Source organism: Trichomycterus rosablanca, chromosome 22 (assembly GCF_030014385.1).
Source record: "Trichomycterus rosablanca isolate fTriRos1 chromosome 22, fTriRos1.hap1, whole genome shotgun sequence".
Taxonomy (NCBI): domain Eukaryota; kingdom Metazoa; phylum Chordata; class Actinopteri; order Siluriformes; family Trichomycteridae; genus Trichomycterus; species Trichomycterus rosablanca.
The window spans coordinates 1,224,923-1,252,913 of NC_086009.1; the positions used below are offsets into that span (position 1 = coordinate 1,224,923).

Sequence of the window (27,991 nt, forward strand, 5' to 3'; positions counted from 1 at the left end):
CCGGCATACAGGGAGCTCGGGGTGATGGAACCCGGATTAAATTTCGACGTGACAGCATTCCCGAGCGCTGCCGTGAGTGGAAGGAGCAGCGAGAGACGAGAGACATGAGAGACGACGCCCGCCAAAGGGCTTCGAGTGTCCCCTGAGCTGTGAGGGAGGGGGGAGCAGGACGCCCCCTTGCAGGAGCCCAGCGCGAAGCTGACAGACGGATGGACGCTGGGGAGCGCGGACACACGGCGCGTGCTGTCGTGGACGCAGTGAGGATAGCAGAGAGGGTCTCCGGAGAGAGAGCGGTTTAGGGCAGATCTACAGCAGGTGATCGATCCTCACTGGAGACACTTTCCACACGTAAGCAGCAAGTTTTACTTCATTATTAAGGATCTCGCTCTGTCTGAATTATTTCCAGTGTCTCATTGTGGAACAGTTGTGTCCCTTTAATATTAACATCATTTGTGAGAATCTTTAGTTTTTCTTTGATCTACATCTGGAACTGTGACTTTGTGACCTCTGTGCTAACGTTTGACCGGTTCTGTCAACAGTGCACAGCAGGATTAAAGTGTTTACTGCCTGAGCAGCAGGTCACAGTTTGGGAGGCATGTGTTCCATTCCTCATGTGCATTAACACTTTAAATCAACAAATTATAGAATAATCGACATAAAACAGCAGCATGAAGTCATAAAAATGAACCTGAACACAGCAAGTGGTTTCAGATCGACAGTGACAATGTTATTGTGGGTCTGTTTATATTAATCAGTTGTTTTTTTGCTTGTTTGTTTGGTTACGTTGGTGGTTCCTTGTTTATTAGTTGCTCATAATTAACCTGCTTATATTTATATTACATTTGAATCGTTACAAAATGCAGATTTGAATCAGGAATTATACAAACTAGCAGGCTGGGTTGTGCTGGTGCGGTCAGTTTAGATCCAGTGATGTTGTCTATGTACAGTACATAATGTTATATATATGCTTGGGTGCAGCGTTAATCTAAACTCTGCTAATGCCTGGATAGATGCCTACACAGTTAACGATTGGCTCGTTCGAGGGAGGGAGGGAGGCTGTAGTGATTCCTCATAACTGCTGCAGTTACGACCTTTGCTGCACAGAGACGGGGGATAATGGAGATCGGTGTAACTCTCCATGCACGATACGGCTCTCTATATGAGCACACCTCGTGCAGGTGAAAAGAAGTGGTCGGTACTGCACACGTGTTGAAGGGGACATGTTTTAGTCAGGAGTGGAGGTCTGCAGCGGTAGAGGTGAAATACAGTTGGGGAATTGGATATGACTAGATAGAGATGAAAAGCCAGTTCAAGCTGGGAAGCGAGAAGAAGCACAGAGACATGCTGGCCTTTTCCCAGAAGAGACCTGATATAGCTATCGCCCAATCCACACCCCACCTACAGCGCAGTATAATCACGGAACTGACAATGAGAATATTGTTCAAAACACAAACAAGTCAAGTGATAAAAGATCAACAGGTACTTAATATTAGTGTGTTTTCATATTTATGGTTATTATTTGGTTGCCAATTTCATATGGAGATCCATATCACGCACAGAGAGTCGACGCACAAGCTTAAAGATGCCCTGAACAGGCTGGTGCCACCGAATCGCCAGGGATGGCAGCGATAATATCCCTACAACCTAGAGACCACAGTCAATAATCTTCCAGCCTTCTTGTGCTAGTTTGCAAACCGGCTGGAGAACTCAGGGCTCTGTGGAATCTCCCAAAGGTCGGAAGGAATTCCAAATCGACACGAAATGTAGTCGTCAGGTGGTAATTACAGTTTGAATCCAAATGATGTGAATGCAAAAATGAAGATATCAAATTAATAAGGCTGGCAAACTAGCGACTTACTTGAACACAAAGAGTTTATTATGACGGGAGAGTGGAATAGAAAAATGAGGGATTAATGAGGGATCATTAATTCTAATCTTAAAACTATTGGAATTGGTAAACAGCTACCTAAAAACCAATACTGCTTGGTTCACACTGTGTTAGCGTGCCCTACATTTGCTTCACAGTAAGCATGCCTGGTTTTGGCATTCTCGTGGTGTGCGAGTGTCCTGCTCGAGTGACATGATTGTATTTCTGCTCTCCACTACAGGGAGAGACGCCCTGCCTGGACCGAAGCGGTGAGGCCCTTGGAAGGAGGGAACGATGGACAACCATGAGAAAGGAGAAGAACACGACGGGGGAACTCCGGAGAACGAGAGCGACAAGAGGAGCAAAGATCAGCGCAACGAGGTCGAGAAGGGCGAGAAGGAAGGTAACGGTGAGAAGAAGGAGAAGGGAAAAAAGGAGAGCAGGAGGTCAGGAGGATGGGCGCTGAGCGAGCGCCTGGCCATCAACGTGTCCGGGATGAGGTACGAGACCCAGTTACGCACATTGGCCCAGTTTCCCAATTCGCTCCTGGGCGACCCTCAGCGACGCCTACGCTACTTCGACCCGCTGCGTAACGAACTGTTTTTGGACCGCAACCGCTTCTGCTTCGACGCCATCCTCTACTTCTACCAGTCGGGGGGCCGCCTGCGCCGGCCGGCCAACGTGCCTCTGGATATCTTCATGGACGAGCTGCGCTTCTACGAGCTGGGCGAGGACGTCATGACCCGCTTCAAGGATGACGAGGGCTTCCCCAAGGAGGAGCCACGGCCGCTGCCGCGGAATGAGCTCATGAAAAAGCTGTGGAAGCTCTTCGAGCATCCCGAGTCAAGCGGCGGGGCCCGCATCATCGCCATCATCAGCGTCATGGTGATCGTGGTGTCCATCGTCATCTTCTGCCTGGAGACGCTGCCCGACTTCAGACTCGAAAAGGAGATGAGAGAGGTGAGGAGCGGAGAAAAAAAACGTTTACATTTACGGCATTTAGCAGACGCTTTTATCCAAAGTGGCTTACAGCACTGTGACAGTATACTGTCTAAGCAATCAAGGGTTGAAGGCCTTGCTTAAGAGCCAAACAGTGGTAACCTGGCAGTGGTTTGGCTTAAACCACTAGGCTACAACCACAATACCTAAAGGTCACAGTTAGGCGTCCATATACTTTTTATTTTATAAAATGCCAATGCTATGGCAATGGTTGACATGAGCGTTTAACCCTTAAGTTCACGTTAAGGGCCTTGTTTAAGGGCCCAACAGCAGCAACCTGACATTGGTGGGGCTTGAACCAGCGACCTTTTGATTACTAGTTAAGTACCTTGATGAAGTACCCATGATGAGCCCAAACAAACAACTAACCTGTGTCGCAATTACGCCTGTTAAAAACATCACATTCGACAGAAGTAACTCAGGGTCAAACTGGTCATCACGTGGTCGAGGGTTCGGAGGATCAGCTGGAGGGAGTAAAACCAGCAGCTCGGGTGGGTGAGCGAGCAAACAAGTGTCATGTTACATCGTTAAGACGTGAACTCTGTACAGTCAGTCAGATCAGAGGTTTATGTACATGTGTCGAAGGTAAACGATGTTTCACTGAGGCAGGAACTGTTTCTCTTACTGGGAATAATAACTGGAACTTTTTTACAGACAGACGGCTGATAGCTCCTGGTTTGTCTGTAGCTCAGAGGCCACGTGACTAAAATGACTTAAAATCATTTCAGTTTTAACGAATAACTAAACTAATCGCTTATTATTGTAAGTGTTAAACCTTTAACCTCAGCTGTAACGTCATTTAATTCATTCTGTTTTACCATGACTTTATCCTGGTCAGGGTTGCAGTGGGTCCAATTAATTTTGGGAACGGCATGAAAGACCCTGAACAGGTTGCCAGGCCACACACACACACACCTGACTGCGCGTCTTTAGACTCTGGGAGGAAACCAGAGCACCCGGAGGAAACCCACACGGACATGGGAGAACATGCAAACTCCACACAGAAAGGACCCGGACCATTAGAAGTGTGCCATTAGAAGTGCGTGTGTGGCAGATTCATTTGACTAAAGTTCATTTTCTTTAAGACGGTTTGAAATTTTGAAATTGTGCGCTCTCTGATATTATTTATTATAAATAATTATTGTAGCTTAGCGGCGCTGCACCAGGTATTAATGTTTGTTGTAATGATGGTGGTGACGCCTGGAATTAAAATTTCAAACAAAATTAAGCTAAATCTCGAATTAGGAGATATAAAGTGGACTTATGCGGTCCAGTCCAATAAGAGAGCAGAAAGGACACGGTCAAGCCCCAGATTATTTTGGACTTTGTCATTAAACCTGGACCGAAGAAGAAAAACAGCCGAGCAAGGTGCAGACCCTCCGTCAGGGTGCGGGGAGGGGTCCGGGGGGCGAGTGTGAAGTGTAGTGTATCAGCCCAGTTTCCTAAGCGCCGTCCAGTTTCTTCAGAGAGAGAGAGAGGGAGAGAGAGAGAGAGCGAGAGAGATGGTGGAGCCACGGCCACCTTCTCCTGTTACATCTCAGGGATCTGAGGTTGCTAAAATTGGAAGAAGGAAAGCCCTCAAGGCACGTCAACACGCATGCCAGCCCGCCGCCGCCGTCCAGAAACATTCGGACCCGTACGACCTAACAGGTCAACAAACCCGATTCTGCACGGCCCAGCTTCACGTGTGTTCAGATTTCGGGGTACAGAAAGGTAGAGCAGAATTTCATGCCCATTTAGTGCCCGTACTCAGAGGGCGGAGACGTCACATGGCACATTTTATGGCATGTGATCGCCCGAAAACAGGGTATCAGATGAGCCGCCAAACCGTTTGAGATTTGAGAAAGGGGAGATATGAGATGGTCACTATGTGAACACACACACACACACACACACACACACACACAAACACACACACAGAGTGCAGTAAAGAACTGTATGTACACTATATGGACAAAAGTATTGGGACGCCCCTTCTAATCTCTGGATTTATTCCTCTTTTTCTTTCTACTTCATTAATAAACAGTATTCTGGACTAGTAACCAAAAGGTTACTGGTTGAAGCCTCACCACTGCCAGGTTGCTGCTGTTGGGCCCTTGAGCAAGGCCCTTAACCCTCAATTGCTCAGACTGTATACTGTAACTGTACTGCAAGTCACTTTGGATAAAGGCGTCTGCTAAATGCTGAAAATGTCGATGTAAAACTATTCTCCTTTTCTTCTTTCCTTTGTTCTTTCTTTGTTTTTTTCATGTTATTTTGTTTAGTTTCACTCGACATTTTTTACTTCGTCTGCTTGTTGTCGTTTATTTCTTGTCCTCTTCACGCTTTAATCGTTTCCCTCTTGTTCTTTCTCTGTTTGCTCCTGTTCTTTATTTCCTCAGCAAATGGCGTACCACCCCCATCACTCAGGGAACGGCACAGCTAACGCCGCCTCGTTCTCCCCGTTCCACGACCCCTTCTTCATAGTGGAGACCATGTGCATCTGCTGGTTCTCCTTCGAGCTGCTGATGCGGTTCTGCTGCTCGCCCAGTAAAACGCAATTTTTCAAAGACATGATGAACATCATCGACTTCTTCGCCATCATCCCGTACTTCATCACGCTGGGTACGGAGCTGGCTCGGTCTCGAGGGGGCACGCCGGCCATGTCACTGGCCATCGTGCGTGTCATCCGTCTGGTCCGTGTGTTCAGGATCTTCAAGCTGTCGCGCCACTCCAAGGGTCTTCAGATCCTGGGCCAGACCCTGAAGGCCAGCCTGAGGGAGCTGGCACTGCTCATCTTTTTCCTCTTCATAGGCGTGGTGATCTTCTCCAGCGCCGTTTACTTCGCCGAGGTGGACAGCCCCGACACGGCCTTCACCAGCATCCCCGAGGCTTTCTGGTGGGCCGTGGTGTCCATGACGACAGTGGGCTACGGCGACATGTACCCGGTCACGGTGGGTGGCAAGCTGGTGGGATCCATGTGTGCCATCGCCGGCGTCCTGACCATCTCGCTTCCTGTTCCCGTCATCGTGTCCAACTTTAGCTACTTCTACCACCGGGAGATGGAGTGTGAGGACGATCAGGAGTACACACACGTCAACACGTCGCTCTGGGAGAAGGAGAAAAACGAGAGCGACGATGAGGACGACGGCGAAGGGGACGAGGAGCCCGACTACACGCCGCTGGAGAGCTGCAGGGGGATCTGCGCCCCGCTGAACGGGACTCTTTTAGCCGGGTTGTGTTCTGGGGATCAGAAAGTGGGCATCATGTACCAGGGAGAGCCGCTCGTCACCCAAGTATGAGCGACTGGTGGACAGAAAAAGGGAGAGTGAACGATGGACCTTTCCATCCTGCTTTCATTCTAATTTTGCCTTAGAGGAGAGATCAGAAAAGTCAACGAGAACTAAATACCGCGGCAGTTTTGCGCTCTGAGAAGAGAAACCATTTATTTTGGAATGATGTATGAAGCGTGAACTTTTCCACACATACTTTCGGTCTCCAGAATCATCAGGACCTGTTAATGGTTGTTAATGTTTAATTTGCGCTGAACTTTAATGATTAATGATTTATTAATGCTTACTAACAAAATCATGTTAACTAGCGTCAATAAGACTGTCAGTTCAGGGAGTGCTAACCTGTTAGCTATATTAGCATCATAGCCCCATAACGAGCGACTTCAGACAGCAGAAACGCTTTTGTTGGTTTGTTGACTGTGTTTGGGGTGAGGGGAACAGTGTGTACATACCGTATACCTTCTAATCCACTATTGCTGTGTTTTTAATTAGGGTGACCATATAAGAGGACACTTGGCAGGCTTTTTTTTAACAAGACAGGCGTGCAGTCCATCGATCTGTAGCTGTTGTGATGCTTCATGATGTGAAATGCAAAAACTCCCTCTGCAGCAGTAACAGCATCTCCTGTGTTAGCCGCTCTTCACCTGACGAACTCTCTCTCTCCTTTAGCTGCACTTGTGTTTTGCTGAACTGGCGCCTTTATTTAACACCCACGCGTACGTGTCAGCTTTGCAGGCCGTACATTCTTCTTCTCACGGATCCCGACCCATTTTTTTCTGTAATTCGACTGTGAATTTTCATTTGCGCTTGGGCATTTTTTTGCGAGGTGCGGGAAGGAGGGATCTAAAGAGGAAGGTGACATTTTAGAGTTAGAGATCCCAACCGGATGCATTTTTAGGTCCAAAAAAGAGGACGTATGGTCACCCTATATTTAATTTATCTGTAGCTGATTAAAGTGTGTCTGTATTTTCGGACAGTTTGGAAATCAGCACAGCGTCGCTAAAAATGTTGATGAAACTGTTGATGGAATAATGAGAAGCTTCAGGTCTCAGTAAGGAAACAATATATTTAAGGAACCTTAATAGGAGGGAAGAGGATTCAGTTATAAATACAGAATAAAAATACACTATATGGCCAAAAGTATCCGGACACCCCCTTCTAAAATCATGGGCATTATCATGGTGGCACCACCACCCTTGTTTTAAGGCTCTCCCCAAGAGTGTTTCTGTGGGAATTTATGCCTATTCAGTCAAACACTTGTGATGTTGTTGAACAAGAAGGCCTTGCTTGCCTCACAATTGGCGTTTCTGATCATCCCAAAGTTGAAACAAGTTTGGGGATCTTTAGTTTTTTCACACCAAACTTAAAGGAAAAGGAAACAGCCTTCCCTGAACTGTTGCCACATATATAAAGGCACATAAATTATTTCACAGAACTGATTTTATACATCTGATAGAAATATCTGCACAGAAATTAGGAGGGTTGTCCCAATACATTTGTCCATATAGTGGAACTACACAGCAACAAACTTGTCAGTGTCTGTAATGCAAGCAAACCCAACTGAGTCAGAAACGTATTCACTCACTCATTCATTTATTCATCCCACAGCCTGTTACTGACACACACACACACACACACACACACACACACACATGACTGCAGCGTAACCATGACCAGCACGTCTTCATGTCTGTGTATTTATTCATGATTTAAAGAATCTGTGCAGACTAGCACCTGCAGAACGTCGTAGCCTAAACGTTTAGACTGGAGTTTACAGGGTTAAATAATTCTCTGTGTGGGGGGTTTAGATGGACATTAGTCTTAAACTGCACTGAAACGGTGCATCATGGGAATAAGAGACGTTAATGTGATGATGTTGTACATGTACTGTATGTATGAGTGTGTTTGTCAATGAGTGCAAATTCTTTTTAATATATATATATTATATTATTATAGAAGTATTTATCCTAAGAACCAGAGTGAACCTTATTTACAAATGTATATTTAATAAAAGATTATTTTCGTCATTAATTCTGATTATATCTGATTATTTTAATCATATATGAACTAATTATTCTGGTTTCTGTCCAGCCAACAATGCACTTGTAGCTCACGTGTTGAACTGAATGGAGCAGATCTGATTAGTATAAAGACCTGAAGAACTTTGATAAGGATCAGATCGTTATGGCCAGACGACTGGGTTATAGAATCTAGGGACAGCACGGTTTGCTCGCAGGTAGTCGTGGCGAGTACCCACAGACAGAGTAGCCACAAACTGCCGACAGATTGCTGGGCAGCCAGAACTCAACGCCACCAGAGGACATAAAGGCTGTATCATCTGGTTTGGACCTCCCAGCATACTGGTCTGTTACGTTAGCCACTACCACTAAGATTTTGGATCTGGGAGTCTCAATGGTGCTATCGGCTGGCGTATACACATGCATTATTGGCTGTGTATGGGGAGGGGGGGTTGGTGACTAAAGCCCTACGATGGATTGGTGCCCTGTCTATTTCTGCCTTGCGCCCAGTGCTTGCCGATGGAACCTGACTCGCCACAATCCTGACCAATTACCAGAAGTGCTTTGTGTTCTCCTCAGTAATTTTTCCAAATTTAATACAGACAACAGTCTAAGAAAACAAATCTGCTAAAGCCTTGAAGTGTGTGTGTGTGTGTTTATGTGTGTGTGATAATAATGAAAGTCTAGCCAGTTCTGACAATACCCCTTTACACCACCAGAGGTCAGTATCAGCAGACTCTCTCCTGGACATCACCTTCATGTTAGTCCTGTTCTATTTTCCAAGTGATGTTGTAATTACTGGAGTCAAGTCAAGTCAACTTTATTTATATAGCGCTTTTTACAATATACTGTACATTGTCTCAAAGCAACTTTACAAAATCCAGGACCAACAGATACAAAAACCCCTGTTGAGCAAGCCGAGGGCGACTATCTGTGTGATCCAAGTCCTGTCACAATCAGCAAATTACAGTCTTATTTAGATAGATAGATAGATAGATAGATAGATAGATAGATAGACACAGACAGACAGACAGACAGACAGACAGACAGACAGACAGGTAGATTTTATTAGAGTACCAGACGACAGGCGATCAAAGACAAACAGAAAAAGAAAGAAAGAAAAAAACAAGGTAGACGAATCATACAAGTGAAACATCCAAACGTTTGATCAGACACAAAACAATAGAGACATAACAATGAAAAATAAACAAGCAGATAAAGCAATAATAAATACGTATAGAAATAAGTAGTTCGGTACAGAAGGATCTCACAAGCTTTCTCACGGTAAAGATTTAAAGTTCTATAACAGGTTTACTAAGAGCCTTTTTATATAAGTTTATATTTTAATATTATTAAATTACCTTAGTTCAACTACACTGCATGGACAAAAGTATTGGGACACCCCCTCTCATTTTTGAATTCGTGTGTTTTCAGGCACAACAGTTGCTAACAGGTGTAATAAATCAGTTATATAAAGGGAATGATAGGCACCCAGGTGGCACGGCGGGATATTCCGCTAGCACACCAGCGCTGAGATTCTGAACTCCTCGGTTCGAAACTCGGCGTTGCCACTGGTCGGTGGCAGTGCCTGAAAGGAGGGATGACTGGAATATGAGGGCGGGGTCTTCAAACGCTGTGTAAGGTCCCTGATTGGCGGATAGAGGCGCCTGTGCAGAGCGCATGGGTGGACAAGGGTTCCGCTAAGGGCTGCTTGGGGTCGGAGGAGGCGCGTAAGACAAATTGACTACGATAAATCAGGAGAAAATGGGAGAAAACACATAAAATATAGAAATAAAGGGAATTACAACTTTGCAGTAACAGTTTAGGGAAGGCCCTCTCCTGTCCCAGCATTCTTGTGCACAAAGCGAGCTCTATAAAGATGCAAAGAAAAGCTCTGTTTAAAGGAACTTCAGTGTCCTGCAAAGAGCCCTGACCTCAGCCCCACTCTGGGATGAACTGGAACATTAACTGAGACTTTCCTGAGCATATGCTGAGCCATACAAATGCGGTCATCTTTTGACTGAATGGGCACAAATTTCCACAGACACACTTCAAACTCTTGTGAGAAGCCTTCTCAGAAGAGCGGCTGTTGTTCTTGCTGAAAAGATCACACAGAGAGTCGCTCTATTCTAATACTATTACTTATATAAACTCACGGTCGGGTGTCCAAATACTTTTGGTCATACAGAAATATAAGTGAGACACTTTTGCCTCCCCAGAGTGCCCTGAGGTGTAGAAGCGTAGTGTGAGGGTGCTGATTTGGAGCGGACGTGGTACCGACAGACCCGGCTCCCTCACGGCAGCTCGCCGGGCGGGATGGTGTGACTCCGGTCGTAGGCGGTGTCGTCGCTGTCTTCTCTTTCGCTCCCGCCGTCCGTCATCCTCTCTCTCTCCTCGTCCTCTTCCGTCTCGCTCTCTCGTTCTCGCTCCCGCCTGCGCAGCCGCTCTTTCTCTCGGCACCTCTCCTGCCCTCGCTCGCGCTGTGGTTCCCTGTAGTCCCGCGGCAGCGTGCACGCCTGAGAGTGCGGAGAGGAGGGGTGAGGAATGAGCGTAAACTAACGTCAGATATTACTGGCTCATTTTAATCCAAAAATGTGAAATGAATTAGACTGGGTAATAAATAAAATATAGATTTATTTATACAGTAAATGGCCAAAAGTATTGGGACACCTGATCATGAGCTTTCAAAAACAAACACTATAAAAACAGAGCGACCTCTGTGTGATCTTTACAGCTAGAACAACAGCCGATCTTCTGAACAGGTTTCTCACAAGACTTTGAAGTACGTCTGTGGGAATTTGTGCCTGTTCAGTTAAAAGACACCAGCAGTTGTACGGCTGGGCGCTGATTAATCAGTTGATGTTCCGGTTCATCCCAGAGATGAGTGGGGCTGGGGTCAGAGTTTCTTTAAGCTGGGCTTTTCTTCATGTCTTTATAGTTTGTTTTGTGCATGCTGGAACAGGAAAGGACCTTCCCTAAACTGTTGCCGCAAAGTTGTAAGCATCTAATTTATTTTATATAAAAGCTAGCTATTATGCACCTGTCTGAAACACCCTAATTCGATAAGAGACTTCATATCATCATATCATAGTGGCTATCCTTTGGAGTATCAATGGAAAGGTTAAGAGTTCAAATCTTAGCTTAGCCACTGTTGGGCCCTTGAGCAAGGTCCCTAACCCTGTCTGCTCCAGGAGCGGCGTACAATGACTGACGCTGTGCTCCAGCTTCCAAACGAGCTGCGAAAAATAAGAATTTTGTTGTTCTGTACACCTGTATATGTATATTAGGAGGGGCGTCCACATACTTTTGGCCATATAATATAATATGCATACTTTCAGAGAACTCCGCTTTGTGCTGTTTGTTTTCTCACCTGATTGTCGTGGCAGGGCAGGGCTCGGTAGCCGTGTTCGCCGCGGCGGAGGAGGCACGGCGAGCGCGTACGGAAGGGGCGTGGCGAGTGCGAGCAGACGGAGAGGGGCGAGGGCGAGTGGATGGAGCGCGGCGAGGGGCAGCGGACCGACCGGGGCGAGAGTGACCGAGAGTGGCTCAGAGACGGGTACGGGTCAGGGTGATGGTTGAGTCTGGGAGGCCGGGGGAAGCGAGGGGGCAGTTCCGGGGGACACACGGGGTCGATCAGGTCTATATCGGTGAGGAGCGGGGGCGGGGGGACGAACTCCTCGTCCGGCCGGGGGGCGTCCGCGTCGATCTGAGCCAGCTCGGCCCTGGACAGGAAGTCCACGATGCCCGCGCCGAAGGAGTCGCCGACCACGTTGATGGAGGTTCGCATCCTGTCACTGCGTACACACAAAACATCAAGAACTGGATCAGTACCACGAGATTCAAACTCCAGCTGGAGTTGAAAGTTTATAGACAAGGATTTGGGATCTTGATAATTTCTGCAACTGTTCTTCTTAGGGTGCATTTACATGAGAAGCAGCAAAACGTCGGCGTCGGCTGTGTTGTTGTTTCCTATGGAGTGAGGCGGTGCTGCTTAGCGTGCCGCTGCGCTTTACCTGACGTTTTACCGCATCGCTCAAGCCAGATTTGCCGCTTCTCATGTGAATGCGCCCTTAATCCTTCTTGAGTGGGTGGTTCTAATGTTTTGACACAGCGTGAGAAGTGGACACTCACAGCAGCCAGTCGACAGCCACCAGCAGACTGATGTCCTGCGTGGGGAGACCCACGGCGGTGAGGATGAGCAGCATGGTGACCAGACCTGCACTGGGAATACTGGCAGCTCCTACACTCGCCAGAGTGGCCGTCATACTGACGGGACGGTAGAGAAACGAAATGGGAGAAATGTAGAAATAAGAAAAGTCATCACTGCTGCTGTAGCTGCTGGTCAGTCTCTTCTATCATTATGTCAACACTGACCTGACTGTGGCGATCTGTCCTCCATCCAGTTTGATGCCGTTCATCTGGGCGATGAAAATCGCCGCCACGGCCTCGTAGAGCGCGGTGCCGTCCATGTTTATGGTGGCGCCGATGGGCAGCACGAAGCGCGTGACCCTCTTATCGATCTTCAGATTCTCCTCCAGGCAGCGGAAGGTCACGGGCAGCGTCCCTGCGCTGGAGCGAGAGCACAGACCAGCGGAAATTATTTTATGCCTGTTTACTTCCGAAAGGCCGACGAGGCTTAACGGAGAACAGAGTACAATCCGTTCAGAAAATACAAAACAGGACACGAACAAAGACGGAGAAAATCATGGGACGGGCTCGCTGCGTGTCAGCTGATGAGCTGCAGATTTTAGTTTCTGTGATGCAACACACGATTGATCAGTTAATTACAGATTCCTTCATGAATAAAATGCACATGAGAGCTGAGAATGGCAGTGTAGCCATTATTTTGATGCCCTGTGGGTAGGAAGAGTTTAAAATAGTTTAAATTAGAAGTGAAAACAAAGCACAGAAGGAATCATTAAAACGTACAAATGTTTTTTTGGTAAACCACAAAAGTTTCATAAATCGTCATCACAGCTGAACTGCATGTTGATACAGATATTTACTACTTTTATTACTATTATTGTTTATTACTACTTTTATTATTTATTTATTATTATTATTATTATTGTTTATTACTACATTTATTATTTATTTATTACCATTATTGTTTATTACTACATTTATTATTTATTTACTACTATTATTGTTTATTACTACATTTATTATTTATTTATTACTATTATTGTTTATTACTACATTTATTATTTATTTATTACTATTATTGTTTATTACTACATTTATTATGTAATACTATTATTGTTTATTACATTTATTATTCATTTATTATTATTATTGTTTATTACTACATTTATTATTTATTTATTACTATTATTGTTTATTACTACATTTATTATGTAATACTATTATTGTTTATTACATTTATTATTCATTTATTATTATTATTGTTTATTACTACATTTATTATTTATTTATTACTATTATTGTTTATTACTACACACGCTTGTTAGACATTACATTCCAATACCATGGACTTAAATAACAGCCTCCACTCTTCTGTAACATGTACTGTATGTGGGAATTTGGGCCTATGCCATTACTGGTGCGATTAGAAACTGATATTGGATGTTTGTTTGTTTATTTGGAATTTAACGTCATGTTTTACACTCTTTGGTTACATTCATGACAGGAACGGTAGTTACTCGTTACACAAGGTTCATCACTTCTCAAGGTTATATCAAACACAGGCATGGACAATTTGGTATCTCCAATTCACCTCACTTGCATGTCTTTGGACTGTGGGAGGAAACCGGAGCACCCGGAGGAAACCCACGCAGACACAGGGAGACTGATATTGGATGAGAAGGCTTGACTCACTATTGACGTGCCAGTTGATCACAGATGTGTTAATTAGGGTTGGGTGACCAATTTTATGGTTATGGTCAAATGTCCAAATATTTTTAGCCCCCTATTTCTATTATGTATTAAAATAATGATCAATCGTTAACAAGTAATTGTTAAAGGTCGTAATTGCAGCAGTTATGGGGAATCCCTCCGACCCTCCCTCCCCCAGACATGCCAATTACTGTCAGTGTCTTTTTAAGGGCCCAGCGGCTGATAGTGAGTTAGAAAGGTCAGCACTTGTGGGCTAGCGAGTTTAAAAATAAGCCAAACATGATTTATTATGCTACTCTGGAACTGATTTCTTAGAGTTGACATTATTTAGCCAAAATAAGCAGCTTTGAATGATAAGTGTGGAGAAAGGGGACTTTTGTACGACATGTATTTGTCAAACTATTCAATTAACATTTTTGATAAACAGAACCCAGTTGGTCGGATGTAAACCTGAGACCGGGTCCACATGTTCCTCCAGGGAACGAAGGATGAAGAGAAGCGAAAAAAAAAAAATTTCCAAGCGAATTCGAAAATACGGTGAAAAGTAACTAGAAAAATCTGCAGAGATACAAACAAATATCAGAAAACTGACAAATAAAATGTGGAATGAAATAAAGAAGGACAGATAAACAGACGGAGAGAGAGACGCAGATAAAACACAGGCTCAGATACACCACCAGATGCCCTGGAATTGTAAATCTCCACCACATTTCTTCACCGCTCTGGAACCAACATCAAAATGCTCAGATAATAAAAGGAGCAGAAGATCCTTCCATCTGATTCCTATTCAGTTGGTTTTCTAGCCAAAAAGTCGGGTCTTATTTAAAACACGTCAGGAGCCCATCAGGACGTTCCTCACATTCCTCACCGGCGTTACAGCAGGAAAGTCATGAAGTGAAGATCTGGGCATGAGCTCGGAAACGGTTCGTGTGGATACAGTAATTACATTTGATTTGAGGTAATAGTAGTGGGCGCAGGAGGGTTTTGTGTTAATGATTTGTACATGACCCAGACAACACAAACAATGCATCTTACTCTCTCTGTTTTGCTCTGTACAATCTGGTCCCACCTTGGTTAACAAGATGTAACATAAAGCCTCCACAAGGGGGTGATCGTGTACAAGTTCGTTTCATGTTTCCGTGCTGTTAAAATTTGTTTATTTAATTATTATTATTTTCTCTGCGACCCATTTTTTTGACTCGCGACCCACTTAAGAGTCGTGACCCAGGGTTTGAAAAGCCCAGCTCCAAGTGATCTTTTCGACTAGAACAACAGCCACACTTTTGAGAAGTATGTCTATGGGAATTTGTGTCCATTCAGTCAAAAGAGCATTTGTATGGCTCGGTCAAGAAAGCCTCAGTTGGGGGTGCCCAGGTGGCGCGGCGGGATATTCCGCTAGCACACCTTCACCGAGATTCTGAACTCCTCGGTTTGAAACTCTGAGTTGCCACCGGTCGGCTGGGCACCATCTAGCGGGCATAATTGGCAGTGCCTGCAGCAGACACGTTTCTGCTAGGGCGGGATGACCGGACTATGTGGGTGGGGTCTTCAAACGCTGTGTTAGGACCCTGATTGGAAGATAGAGAGGCACCTGTGCAGAATGCATGGGTGAAAAAGGGTTCTGCTAAGGGCTGCACGCGGGTCGGAGGAGGCGTGAGGAGCAATATACCCATCTCGACTGCAATCAGGGATCCACCAGCAGCGGAAGATAGACTGACTACAATAAATCGGGAGAAAATGCATCAATAAAATCAAATAAGAAAGCCTCAGTTGATGTTCCAGTTCGTTCCAACACTGTTCAGTGGGGCTGAATTAGATTAGCTTTTGAGAATTAGAATGTTGAAACGTTATCTGATGATAATCTCAGCACATCCGGCACCCAAGAATAATCCATCATTAGAAAATAGTTAGAAAATGGTACAACCTAATAATCTAAGTTTGGGATTTACTAACAGCAGAGGAAACCCAAGTGGTACTCAAAGATTTTGCTATAATCAGGGGTTGGAATAAGGGGGGATTGGTTTAAAAATTCTAAAAAAAAAAACACAGATCCACCCAAATAAACAAATGTTTCCTTTTAAAGCTGTTTAATGTTTTCTTTGGTTTTGAAGTTTGTAACAAATCTCTAACAGGCAGATTTGAATTATATTACAACCATGTTTACATCAAAGGACCCCCAACCTCCCCCCAATGTTTCAGAAGAACCACGTCGGTTTGTGGCGATTCCACAAAAAATGTTTGACAGCAGAGAAAAGCGTAACATGCCTCTTCATTTGTGCTCGACAGGAATGCCAGAGTCAAATCGAAAACATCCCCGAACCCTCCACGCGCCAACGTTATTTACCGTACGGGCCGAATACACATCATCCCGAGGTTTTCTTCACTGTTCTGAAGCAGGGTTTCTCAGGTCCAGTACGGGAGGTCTGATCTCCTGCTTCCTGCTGAGTTTTATACCTTCCTTACATCCAGCACACACGATCCTGATGGACTTGTTGAGAAACCCAGCTTCATAAACGTCTGGTCTTCACCGTTCTGCTGTGAACGCGTCCAAAAACTGACTACATATTCAGAATGACCCACTGTTATAGGTGTACACCTACACTAAATGGCCAAAAGTATTTGGACACCTGACCATGAGCTTGCTGGACATTATGTTTCAAAAACAAACAGTATTAATTATGATAAATTATTAATTACAATGTATTGACTTCCAGCACCTCAGCAAGTAGCAGTAAGTAACTCCAGTGACCTAAACAGAGCCAGCATTGACCCCATTACAAACCTTTGGGATGAATTGGAATGTCTCTTACACGCCTCAGGAATGCTATTTAGACTTAAAGGGCAGAAACTTCCCAGACAAAATCTAACACCTTGAGAAAGCTGCAAAAAAAGGAGCAGGGGCTCTGTATTAATCCAGGTATGGTCAGGTCTCCACATACTGGGTACATTTTGTGTAACTCACCTGCTGGCCGTCCCGAGTGCCGTGATCCAGGCCTGGAAGATCCCGGAGTAAAAGGTAAACGGGTTCTTCCTGGTTACGGCAAAGAATATAAACGGCAGAATGATCCCACCGTGGATGATGAGTCCGACTATCACCGTCACCATGTACATGCCAAGCTGCTGGGCCACCACCTCCAGGTCTCCGATAGCTGCGATCTTCCCACAGATCAGAGAAGCGATGCCGACGGGGGAGTACCTGTGAACAGGACGGCCGGCCGGATATCCCATAATGCAAACGTAACACAAAGTAAATAGAAAACAAACTAGAGCACATTTAAACTTATAATACAACATCCAAAAATTCATCCTCAAGTGTTCCTAATGCAAAATAATACAAGTGATCTTCAAAAAGTTTCCTCACTTGTATATTGTGGTTATAAGCGGTGAGGAGGAGTAATCGCTCGTGTCCGAGAGACTGAGAGACGCTTACAGTCCAGATTTAGCTCCATCTGATTTCCACCTTTTTGGATGCTCAAAGAAGCTTTAAGGGGAAGAAGATTTTCATGTGATGATGATGATGATGTGAAAGCAGCAGCGCATCAGTGGCTACGAGCTCAACCAAACAACGCTGGACAAATGCATGTGTAGAACTATGTAGTAAAGTGATGGAGCTTCTTGTTGAAATTCTTTATATATAGTGTTAAAAAAAGTGCGGAAACTTTTTAAAGATCCCTCGTTTATTAATAATAAAATATATGAATCATGTTTGGTTGGTGTGGAGGTAAAATACGCTAGCCCAGTACAGATGCCTCAGCTTAGCTGCATCCTGACAGCCTTACATGGAAAGGAAACTGTATGTTTGTATCCGAGGATCATTTCCAGTGCGGGTCTGTATTTAATCAGCAGGGTTCATGTTTCACGTCCTTTCCGCCGTGCGGGTCAGAGGTCATGTGGCGTGCTGTTGGTGTTGGTGTGAGGGATGATGTGAGTGGTTCAGTATGAGTAGTTTACGTTATGGAACGTGGAACGCTCTGCGTGTTCTCAGCGGTGATGCTGCAGCGTTGATCTTCTGAGCTTCCAACTGTCGTCTTGAATCCAAATTTGGCAACCAACTTTTCCTCCTTATAATAATAATAATAATATGAAGCGTGAGGGTGGATTTATTGATGCTTTGAGGTTGTGTGGCAGCCAGTGCCACTGGAAACATTGCATATGTACAGTGAAGAAGTGAATCCATTAAATTAAAGTTGATTTTGGGAGCAAATGTGGTTTAGCTGGTTACATTTTCTACAAAAGAACAAAGATCTAAAATACACTACATGACCAAAAGTATTTGGACCTGACCATGAGCTTGCTGGACGTATGTATGGCTGGGCACTGATGTTGGTGTTCCGGTTCATTCCAGAGATGTTGAGTGGAGCTGGGACCGGAGTTTCTTTTAACCAAGCTTGTCTTAATGCTGGAACATGAAAGGACCTTCCCTAAACTGCTGCTGCCAAGTCAAAAGCATGGAATTTCCTTTATATAATTGATTTATTACACCTGTTAGTAATTGCAATAATTAAAAGCGGTGTCCCGAATACTTTTGCCCATCTAGTTTTATTTTGCTTGTTTATTTATTGGATGAGGCTCAGTGTGCAGCTCTGGACCTTCACAGCTTTGATCATTTCAGGCTCACGTTATACCAGGCTCATTTATTCTAGCATTCAGGTCTGGCACGATCGTGGATCGTCTCCAAATCGAAGCTTGGAGGGAGCCTGTGCGTGCCTCATGTGTTTCTCTCTGGAGCTTTGGCTCGGTGCTCTCTTAAAACCGTCTTCTGTCCTCATGGTTTCCTTTCACTCCGTTCCTCAGTCTTCTGGCTTTTATTCTCTGGTTCTGATTTGAACCATACTGAAAAGCTTTTCCGAGTGGCACTGGACCTCACAGGACCGGGATCAGTAAAAGTCAAACAGTGCGGGTATAATTTTTACTGACAGCAGTTGGAAGAATTAGTCTCACCATCTACAGCGCATATCATCATTAAAAATCCACACGCCTGGAAAGCAAGTACAAAAAACTATACTGAATTAATGTGACTTTGGATTCCTTCGGGTGCACGGCTCTATTTTATCATTATTTTATACATGTATTTATGTATTTTCTCCCTTTGTGTTCGAGGAGGGTATATTCGCCTGCCCCAACCCCCCCGCTTCAGATGCGTGCACAGTCCTTAACCCCTTCTTTTGAGGGATTAATCCACTTTTGAACAGGCACCTTGATTCGATTACCAGGGTCCTTACACAGCATTTTAATCCGGCCTTTTTCCACCCAGCAGACTCAATGGCCAGTTTTGTCTGCTGCAGGCACTGCCAGTTGTGCCCGCTAGATGCTGCCCAGCTGACGGGTAGCTGAGCCGAGATTCTAACCCGAGGTGTTCAGAATCTCAGCGCCAAGAGCACTGCTTTACGTGAATGTAAACAACCCAGTCACATGAGTTCCAGATGTTTCCACATCATTTACGATCGAAAAGCAGGTAAACGATGACCAGTGCTGCCAGTACACCCGAATGCGACCAGACGAAGGGGTACCCGGGGGCCGACGGGGTCCGTTTGTGCACGTGCCACCTACCACATGATCATGGACACCATCTTCATGATGATCTCGTTCAGGATGTTGAAGAAGTCCGACATGACCTTTCCCCTCTCTCCCATTTTGCCCATGCAGAGCCCAAACGTGATAAAGAAGCCGATCAAGCCTGGAGAAAGAGACGAAGGTCAAAAAAGTTCGGACGCCCAGTTTAGTAAAGATAATTCATTCAATGATTGATTAATTGTCTGTTTTACCACCGTGGTGGAGACGATTCAATGGGCGAAAGGCAGAAAAGACCTCGAACAGATCGCCAAGTCCACACACACACACACACACACACCTGGGAACACTTTTAGTAGCTCCAGTTAATCTAACAGCATGTCTTAGGACTGTAGGAGGAAACCCACACAGACACGAGAAGTACACTTCACACAGAAAGGACTTAAACTTGGGAATCAAACCCAGAACCTTCTTGCTGTGAGGCAACAGTGCTACCCACCATACACTATATGGACAAAAGTATTCAGATACCCCTTCTAATGATTGGGCAGTTGTAGCTTAGTGGTTAAGGTACTGGACTAGTAACCGAAAGGTCGCTGGTTCAAGCCCCACCACTGCCAGGTTGCCACTGTTGGGCCCTTGAGCAAGGCCCTTAACCCTCAATTGCTCAGACAATATACTGTCACAGTGCTGCAAGTTGCTCTGGATAAAAACGTCCGCTAAATGCTGAAAATGTAAATGATTGAATTCCTGTGTTTCAGCCACAACAGTTACTAACAGGTGTAATAAATCAGTTATAAAGGAGATTATATGTGCTTCTGATGTTGTGGCAACAGTTTAGGGAAGGTCCTTTCCTGTTCCAGCGTGACTGTGCCCCTGTGCACAAAGTAAAGTTTGGGCTTTTGAGTTCCGACCTGCTATCGACCTGCCTGGGTGTCTAACAGGGTCGACAGTGTTTCTCACTGTTGCAAATGCTATGTGAGAGCGCCCGTCAAGTCTGCAGCGGTCAGAGCGGGTGTGGTGCAAACGTCACTCGCAATCAGGACTCGGAAGAGACAAGATTAGAAGAAACAAACAAAGTGAGTCGTGATTATAAGATGCACCCCAGATAACCCGGTCCTACACGGACACCCCCGACCCCCTTTCAGTCTGACAGCATCAGTGTCAGATTAAATAATTCATATTCGCTATTCAGAGTCCCGCAGAGAAGGGCGTGTTCCTCCCTTAAGTTTTCAGGATGTGAAAACATTAATATTGTGAAAGTTTTCCTAAAATAGATTCAGGAAAACAAATCAAAGCGAAGGCCACCCAGCATCGTCACGAAATTGGAACCAGCAATCAGACAGATAATCATACAGCAAATCGTTACAGTAAATTCACGACAAAACGGCTGATTAAACAGGCCAAACAAACTATGTTTATGTTGCATTTCTTACCCAGTACGTTCATCCCCCATTTAAACTCCAGTTTCTTCCTGTTGACGAAAACGGGCTCGGTCTGATTGTCCAGGGGCACGGCCACTTTCTTCAGGACTGTCTGAACCTGCAGAGAGAGGCGCAGTTTAATAGTCGTGGAATTTATCGTTCGCTCCAAAAATTGACCCGACGGAGCGTCCACACCGTCACATGACCACAGACTGTTCACTGTTATGACTGCTCACAAAGATTTAGGACTAAAAATATTATTTAATAGCGCATTGTTGCTCATCCTGATCCGGCTGCAGTGGTTACACTGAAGATACTCTGTGTAGACAGTATTGGGACGCCCATTTTAAATATTGAATGCATGTGGTTAAGCCACAATAATTCCTAACAGTTCACTCTAATTTCATAGCATTTGTTTTTTAAATGAGATGTCCGACAAGCTCATGGTCTTGTGTCCAAATACTTTTGGTCATTAGTGTATCTTAAACCAGTACTGTAGATGCAGTGTAACACAGACATATCATGCACAAATGGATTTGACTATAGTTATAAAAATGCTGGTAATAAAGTACTGACTGCAGCAATAAAGTCGCGGGTACATGTGGCAGACAGAAATAGGTTCCCTGACTGGGTTGCTGGGCTGAATGTCCGTGACAGGACGGGGAACACCAGGGTAAAGTTACTCGGATTAAGAGAAGCTCGTTTAGGTTGTTTGGACATCCAAGAAGAATGTCCTCAGGTCTGCTCCTGCTGGAGCTGTTTCAGACACACACCCCACCAGACTAAGACCACAACACCACCACACACAGCCGGCTGGGGGATGAGTTATATCTCAGAGATGAATTGGGACCACCCGAGGAGCCGTTATAAGGAGCTAAAATCTGTGGCTGCTGCCACCACCGCCAGAGGAAGAGGAAAACTTTGAATGAAGCTGATGTTTGTCAAAGCGGTAAAAGATAGAGCAGTGAGGGAGCTCGGTGGCTCAGCGGTAAAACACGCTGGTCCACTGATCCTGACATCTAGAGGTCTGTAGCTGCAGACTCAGGTCTGCTATCAGCCAACCGGGCGCTTACACAGACATATGATTGTCTGTGTGTCTGTAAGGGAAGGGACGATGGCTGAAACAGGGTTCTGAATGGCTGAAGGGGAATATAGGATAAGATATAGGTAGGGTAGGGTATAGGGTAGGATAGGGTAGGGTATAGTATAGGGTAATGTATAGGATTGTATAGGATAGGATAGGATAGGGTATAGTATAGGGTAATGTATAGGATAGAATAGGATAGGGTAGGGTATAGTATAGGGTAATGTATAGGATTGTATAGGATAGGATAGGATAGGGTATAGTATAGGGTAATGTATAGGATAGAATAGGATAGGGTAGGGTATAGTATAGGGTAATGTATAGGATAGAATAGGATAGGGTAGGGTAGCATATAGGATAGGGTATAGGATAGGATAGAGTAGCGTATAGGATAGGGTATAGGATAGGATAGTGTAGGGTAATGTATAGGTTAGTATAGGATAGGATATAGGGTAGGGTAGGGGATAGGATAGAATAGGATAGGGTAATGTATAGGATAGGGTATAGGTTAGTATAGGATAGGGTATAGGATAGAATAGGATAGGGTAATGTATAGGATAGGGTATAGGTTAGTATAGGATAGGATAGGGTAGGGTATAGGATAGGATAGTGTAGGGTAGTGTATAGGATAGGATAGGGTAGGGTAGGGTATGGTAGGGTAGCGTATAGGATAGGATAGGGTACAGGGTAGGTAGGGTAGGGTAGGGTATAGGATAGGATAGGGTAGGGTATGGTAGGGTAGCGTATAGGATAGGATAGGGTACAGGGTAGGTAGGGTAGGGTATAGGATAGGGTAGGGTATGGTAGGGTAGCGTATAGGATAGGATAGGGTACAGGGTAGGTAGGGTAGGGTAGGGTATAGGATAGGGAAGGGTATGGTAGGGTAGGGTAGCGTATAGGATAGGATAGGGTACAGGGTAGGTAGGGTAGGGTAGGGTATAGGATAGGGTAGGGTATGGTATGGTAGGGTAGCGTATGGTAGGGTAGCGTATACAGTAAGATAGGATAGTGTAGGGTAGTGTATAGGATAGGATAGGGTAGGGTATGGTAGGGTAGCGTATAGGATAGGATAGGGTAGGGTAGGGTATGGTAGGGTAGCGTATAGGATAGGATAGGGTAGGGTATAGGATAGGATAGTGAAGGGTAATGTATAGTTTAGTATAGGATAGGATATAGGGTAGGGGATAGGATAGAATAGGATAGGGTAATGTATAGGATAGGGTATAGGTTAGTATAGGATAGGGTAGGGTAGGGTATAGGATAGGATAGTGTAGGGTAGTGTATAGGATAGGATAGGGTAGGGTATGGTAGGGTAGCATATAGGATAGGATAGGGTACAGGGTAGGTAGGGTAGGGTATAGGATAGGATAGGGTATGGTAGGGTAGCGTATAGGATAGGATAGGGTACAGGGTAGGTAGGGTAGGGTAGGGTATAGGATAGGGTAGGGTAGGGTAGGGTATGGTAGGGTAGCATATAGGATAGGATAGGGTACAGGGTAGGTAGGGTAGGGTATAGGATAGGATAGGGTAGGGTATGGTAGGGTAGCGTATAGGATAGGATAGGGAACAGGGTAGGTAGGGTAGGGTAGGGTATAGGATAGGGTAGGGTAGGGTAGGGTATGGTAGGGTAGCATATAGGATAGGATAGGGTACAGGGTAGGTAGGGTAGGGTATAGGATAGGATAGGGTAGGGTATGGTAGGGTAGCGTATAGGATAGGATAGGGTACAGGGTAGGTAGGGTATAGGATAGGGTAGGGTATGGTATGGTAGGGTAGCGTATGGTAGGGTAGGGTAGGGTAGGGTAGGGTATAGGATAGGATAGTGAAGGGTAGTGTATAGGATAGGATAGGATAGGATAGGATAGTGAAGGGTAGTGTATAGGATAGGATAGGATAGGATAGGATAGGATAGGATAGGATAGGATAGGATAGGATAGGATAGGGTAGGGTAGGGTATGGTAGGGTAGCGTATAGGATAGGTTAGGGTATAGGATAGGATAGGATAGGGTAGGATAGGATAGGGTGGGGTAGGGTATAGGATAGGTTAGGGTATAGGATAGGATAGGATAGGGTAGGATAGGATAGGGTAGGATAGGATAGGGTAGGATTTAGGATATGATAGGTTAGGGTATAGGATAGGATAGGGTGGGGTAGGGTATAGGATAGGATAGGGTAGGGTACAGGGTAGGTAGGGTAGGGTAGCGTATAGGATAGGTTAGGGTATAGGATAGGATAGGGTAGGATAGGATAGGGTGGGGTAGGGTATAGGATTGGGTAGGGTAGGATAGGATAGGGTGGGCTAGGGTATAGGATTGGGTAGGGTTATTCACCCACTTAGTCTAGGTGTTTCCCACCTAGCAGACTTAGTGGCCAATTTTGTCTGCTGCAGGCACTGCCAATTATGCTCGCTAGATGGCGCCCAGCCGACCGGTAGCAGAGCAGAGATTCAAATCGGGTATTCAGAATCTCAGCGCTGGTGTGCTAGCAGAATAAAAGGTATTGCACATGAGTGTAGTACAATGATCACAGTGATGTACAAATGAAGGTGGTGGCAGCAGCGATGAGAGAGAGAGAGAGAGAGAGAGAGATAAGCTCCAATCTGACCCTGGAAAAACCCTGAATAATGGTGAACGATTTTGATTAAAATCAAATAATCGTGATGAGGCGCTTGTGCTGATGTCATACCAGCCGCTAGTCATGAAAAGGGCAAGAAAGCAAGTGAGGACATGAGGAGATTCTTACTGGCCAGACGTCATGGATAAGCCAGATCTTAATAAAGAGACTCCAACCAATCTGTCCCCACACACACACACACACACACACACACACACACACACACACACACACACACACACACAGGACCACACACACAAACTCTATTAATCATGACGTAGCGCTGACAGGAAGCGTTCTGATTTTAATTCTACGCAGGTCCGACATTTCAGCGTGTACAGACGCCGTTCCCCACATGGAAGCAGTTCTGTTAAACAATCGGTGCTAAATTATGATGAACCGCCTGCACTGATGAGACGTATGGATCCACGAAGCGTAAAGAAAACAGGTTTACTGGCGGCACACAGCTGCACCCGTCAGCTTCATGATCACTGATGTTTTGTTTAGGGAAGGACCATCGATTCTGTAAAACTGAACCGTCATTCATTCACTGTTGTACAGGACGCCAGTCCATCACAACACACACACACACACACACACACAGATCAATTTCTATCTTCTCAGATTAACCTGACTGCACGTCTTTGGCCCAGAGGAAACCGGAGCGCCCGCAAGAAACCCACACGGACACAGGGAGAACATGCAAACTCCACACAGAAAGGACCCTGAAGAAATAATATTATTTGTTATTTCCTACATTTGAGCCGGACTCTACATCTTAATCTTCATCTACACCTCATAGAACATCGTTCACGATGCCCCAGGAACATTCAGCCACCTCATAAATAAACCCGACATGCAAATAAAAAAACATTTAAAGCCATCAGACGCTCCTCTGAACCTTTTCTGCCTCTATAAAACAGTGAATTTACTGGACCGTGATGTTTCTTGTATACAGTAATGAATTATGTTTTGGCATGGCTACATGCACATCTCAGTAGTTCCAGCTGCTCCCTGGCTCGAATGCCAGTTAAATCACTATAAACCCCTAATGTTCTGTAACCAGAGTCTAAAGACCGAATCGTGACCACCTCTCACCCGGTTACTGCACAAACGTTACCTGTTGGAAGCAGGCCTGAACCAGATTCTCTGGGAACAGGTTCCGGATCAGGTCCAGGAAAGCGTCCAGGCTGCTGACCTCCTGGTTCTTGGGTCCGGCGCTCACCTGATTCGCCCTGAGTTTGGGGTTCCCCGGGTGAATCGTGAGCACCAGGATGACGCCCAGAACTGCGGCGATGATGGTGGTGGACATGTAGTACACCATGGCCCTGGTGCCCATTCTCCCACTGGAGCGGGCGTCCAGACCTGCCAGGAAGACCAGACATGTGTAAATGGGTGAGTGTTTAGCTGGGATCTGTACCCAGTTCAATTCCCAACACAGTCACAGCCATCCATGATGTTCACAGAGTGAGGGTGAAGCCTTCAGAGATGTTGGAGTGTGGTGATGATCAGACTTCAGGACTCTTTTTATTGACTGTAGGAGCTACTGAGAGCTGAAGAGCTGTGATTTATGGTTCCTGTTATGGAGGTTAATGGTTGGATTGGTGCTCCTGGCTTCTCTGGCAGAACCTAGTACAGATTCTTATTGTACTTAGTTTAAACACTCTGTGGTAGAAGTTCTGTGCTTCACATAGTCACTCAGTCATTCACTCAGTCAGATACTCAGTCAGTTACTCAGTCAGTAAGTCAGTCACTTAGTCAGTTACCCAGTCAGTTACTCACTCAGTCATTCACTCAGTCAGTTACCCAGTCAGTTACTCACTCAGTCAGTCACTTAGTCAGTTACTCTGTCATTCACTCAGTTACTTAGTCAGTAACTCACTCATTCACTCAATTACTTACTTAGTCACTCAGACAGTTACTCACTCAGTCAGTAACTCAGAGACTCAGTCACTCAGTCAGTCACTCACTCACTCAGTCATTTAGTCAGTCACTCAGTTACTGTCAGAGACTCAGTCACTCAGTCAGTCACTCACTCACTTAGTCATTTAGTCAGTCACTCACTCACTTAGTCATTTAGTCAGTCAGTCACTCACTTAGTCATTTAGTCAGTCACTCACTCAGTCAGAGACTCAGTCACTCACTCAGTCACTCACTCATCAGTCAGTCAGTCACTCACTCAGTCATTTAGTCAGTCAGTCAGTCACTCACTTAGTCATTTAGTCAGTCACTCACTCAGTCAGAGACTCAGTCACTCACTCAGTCACTCACTCACTCAGACAGTTAGTCACTCACACCTAGGGGCATGGAGTTCATCTGTGTTGTTGGATGAACACAGGCTGACTTGGATATAACATGGCACCCACTTTTCCAGCTGTGCAGCTGTGTGCCACTTCCATTTGTTACTTAAGGTGGACCTGTGCAGTTGCAGAGTGGAAAAGGCCTCTCGGAAGGCCTCCACGACGATGGGAAGACGAGATAAGAATACAGATGGGACCAACATGGAGAAGACTGGCAAGATCGAGGAAGGAATGGAGGAAATGCTGTGACCAGCGGTGCCAAAACGTTACCCAGTAGTCTGGTCAGTCAAGGTAATCTAGGTGATCCAAGTGAAATTTAATTAAAAGAGTTTAACAGAAGAGATTCTAGAGAACTGATACCATCAGTGTGTGTGTGTGTGTGTGTGTGTGTGTGTGTGTGTGACCTGTGATGAGGCTGGAGATGATGAGGGGAAGAATCAGCATCTTCAGCATCCTCATCAGGATATCTCCAGGAAATGAGACCAGCATCAGCGTGTCCGAGTCCAGATCAGGAACGTAACGCAGGAGCAGGCCCATCACTGACCCACCTATCACACCTACCGGCATGCATGAGACACAGAGACAGGGCGAGTGAGCACAAGGGAAAAAATTCATGAGGGGAAACTCGTGTAAAACTCATCTGCCAAGAGTGTACATGATTATTTTGACAACTCGGTTAAAATAGTCTGGGTGTTATTAACCAGGAAACAAAATCTGGATGTTTTAATAACACAGAAACAGTCAAAACAACTCAACACTAGTTTCTGAAGAAGAATTGAAGGCTAGGCTAATCTTTTTATTCAATTCCTATTAAAGAGTAATAATTGATGGACGTGGACACACATACCCAGTATGGTCAGGGTCAGCAGGAGGTTGCGTGTGAACCAATCACAGTGTTGATGTAAAGCTCCTTTAGGCTCGGCCTTTTCTTCCTCCTCCACCTGACTGACGCCGCCCATCTGATTCCCCAACTGCTGATTCGTCATGCTGCCTGAAAGAGATGGTCAGGGTCGTGGTGGGTCTGATTTATTGGGGAAAAGGAGACAC

General features: G+C 45.3%; 2 protein-coding genes across 2 annotated transcripts; one reads left to right on the forward strand and one right to left on the reverse strand.

The window, feature by feature from the left end:
• The first annotated feature begins 170 nt into the window (after positions 1-170).
• kcna7 (potassium voltage-gated channel, shaker-related subfamily, member 7) lies at positions 171-8,169 on the forward strand. The gene is made up of 3 exons (XM_062984952.1): positions 171-348; positions 2,109-2,827; positions 5,248-8,169. The coding sequence occupies exons 2-3, from the start codon at positions 2,162-2,164 to the stop codon at positions 6,145-6,147; spliced, it is 1,566 nt and encodes a 521-aa protein (XP_062841022.1). The 5' UTR covers positions 171-348; positions 2,109-2,161; the 3' UTR covers positions 6,148-8,169.
• Positions 8,170-10,450: 2,281 nt separating this feature from the next.
• Positions 10,451-27,930, reverse strand: slc1a9 (solute carrier family 1 member 9). Its single transcript, XM_062984946.1, has 10 exons — positions 27,792-27,930; positions 27,348-27,501; positions 25,765-26,017; positions 20,960-21,065; positions 19,563-19,689; positions 16,975-17,208; positions 12,531-12,725; positions 12,288-12,422; positions 11,527-11,950; positions 10,451-10,672 (listed from the first exon to the last, which is right to left on the reverse strand). Exons 1-10 carry the CDS (start codon positions 27,928-27,930, stop codon positions 10,451-10,453), a joined length of 1,989 nt encoding a protein of 662 aa, XP_062841016.1.
• Between the last annotated feature and the right edge of the window lie 61 nt (positions 27,931-27,991).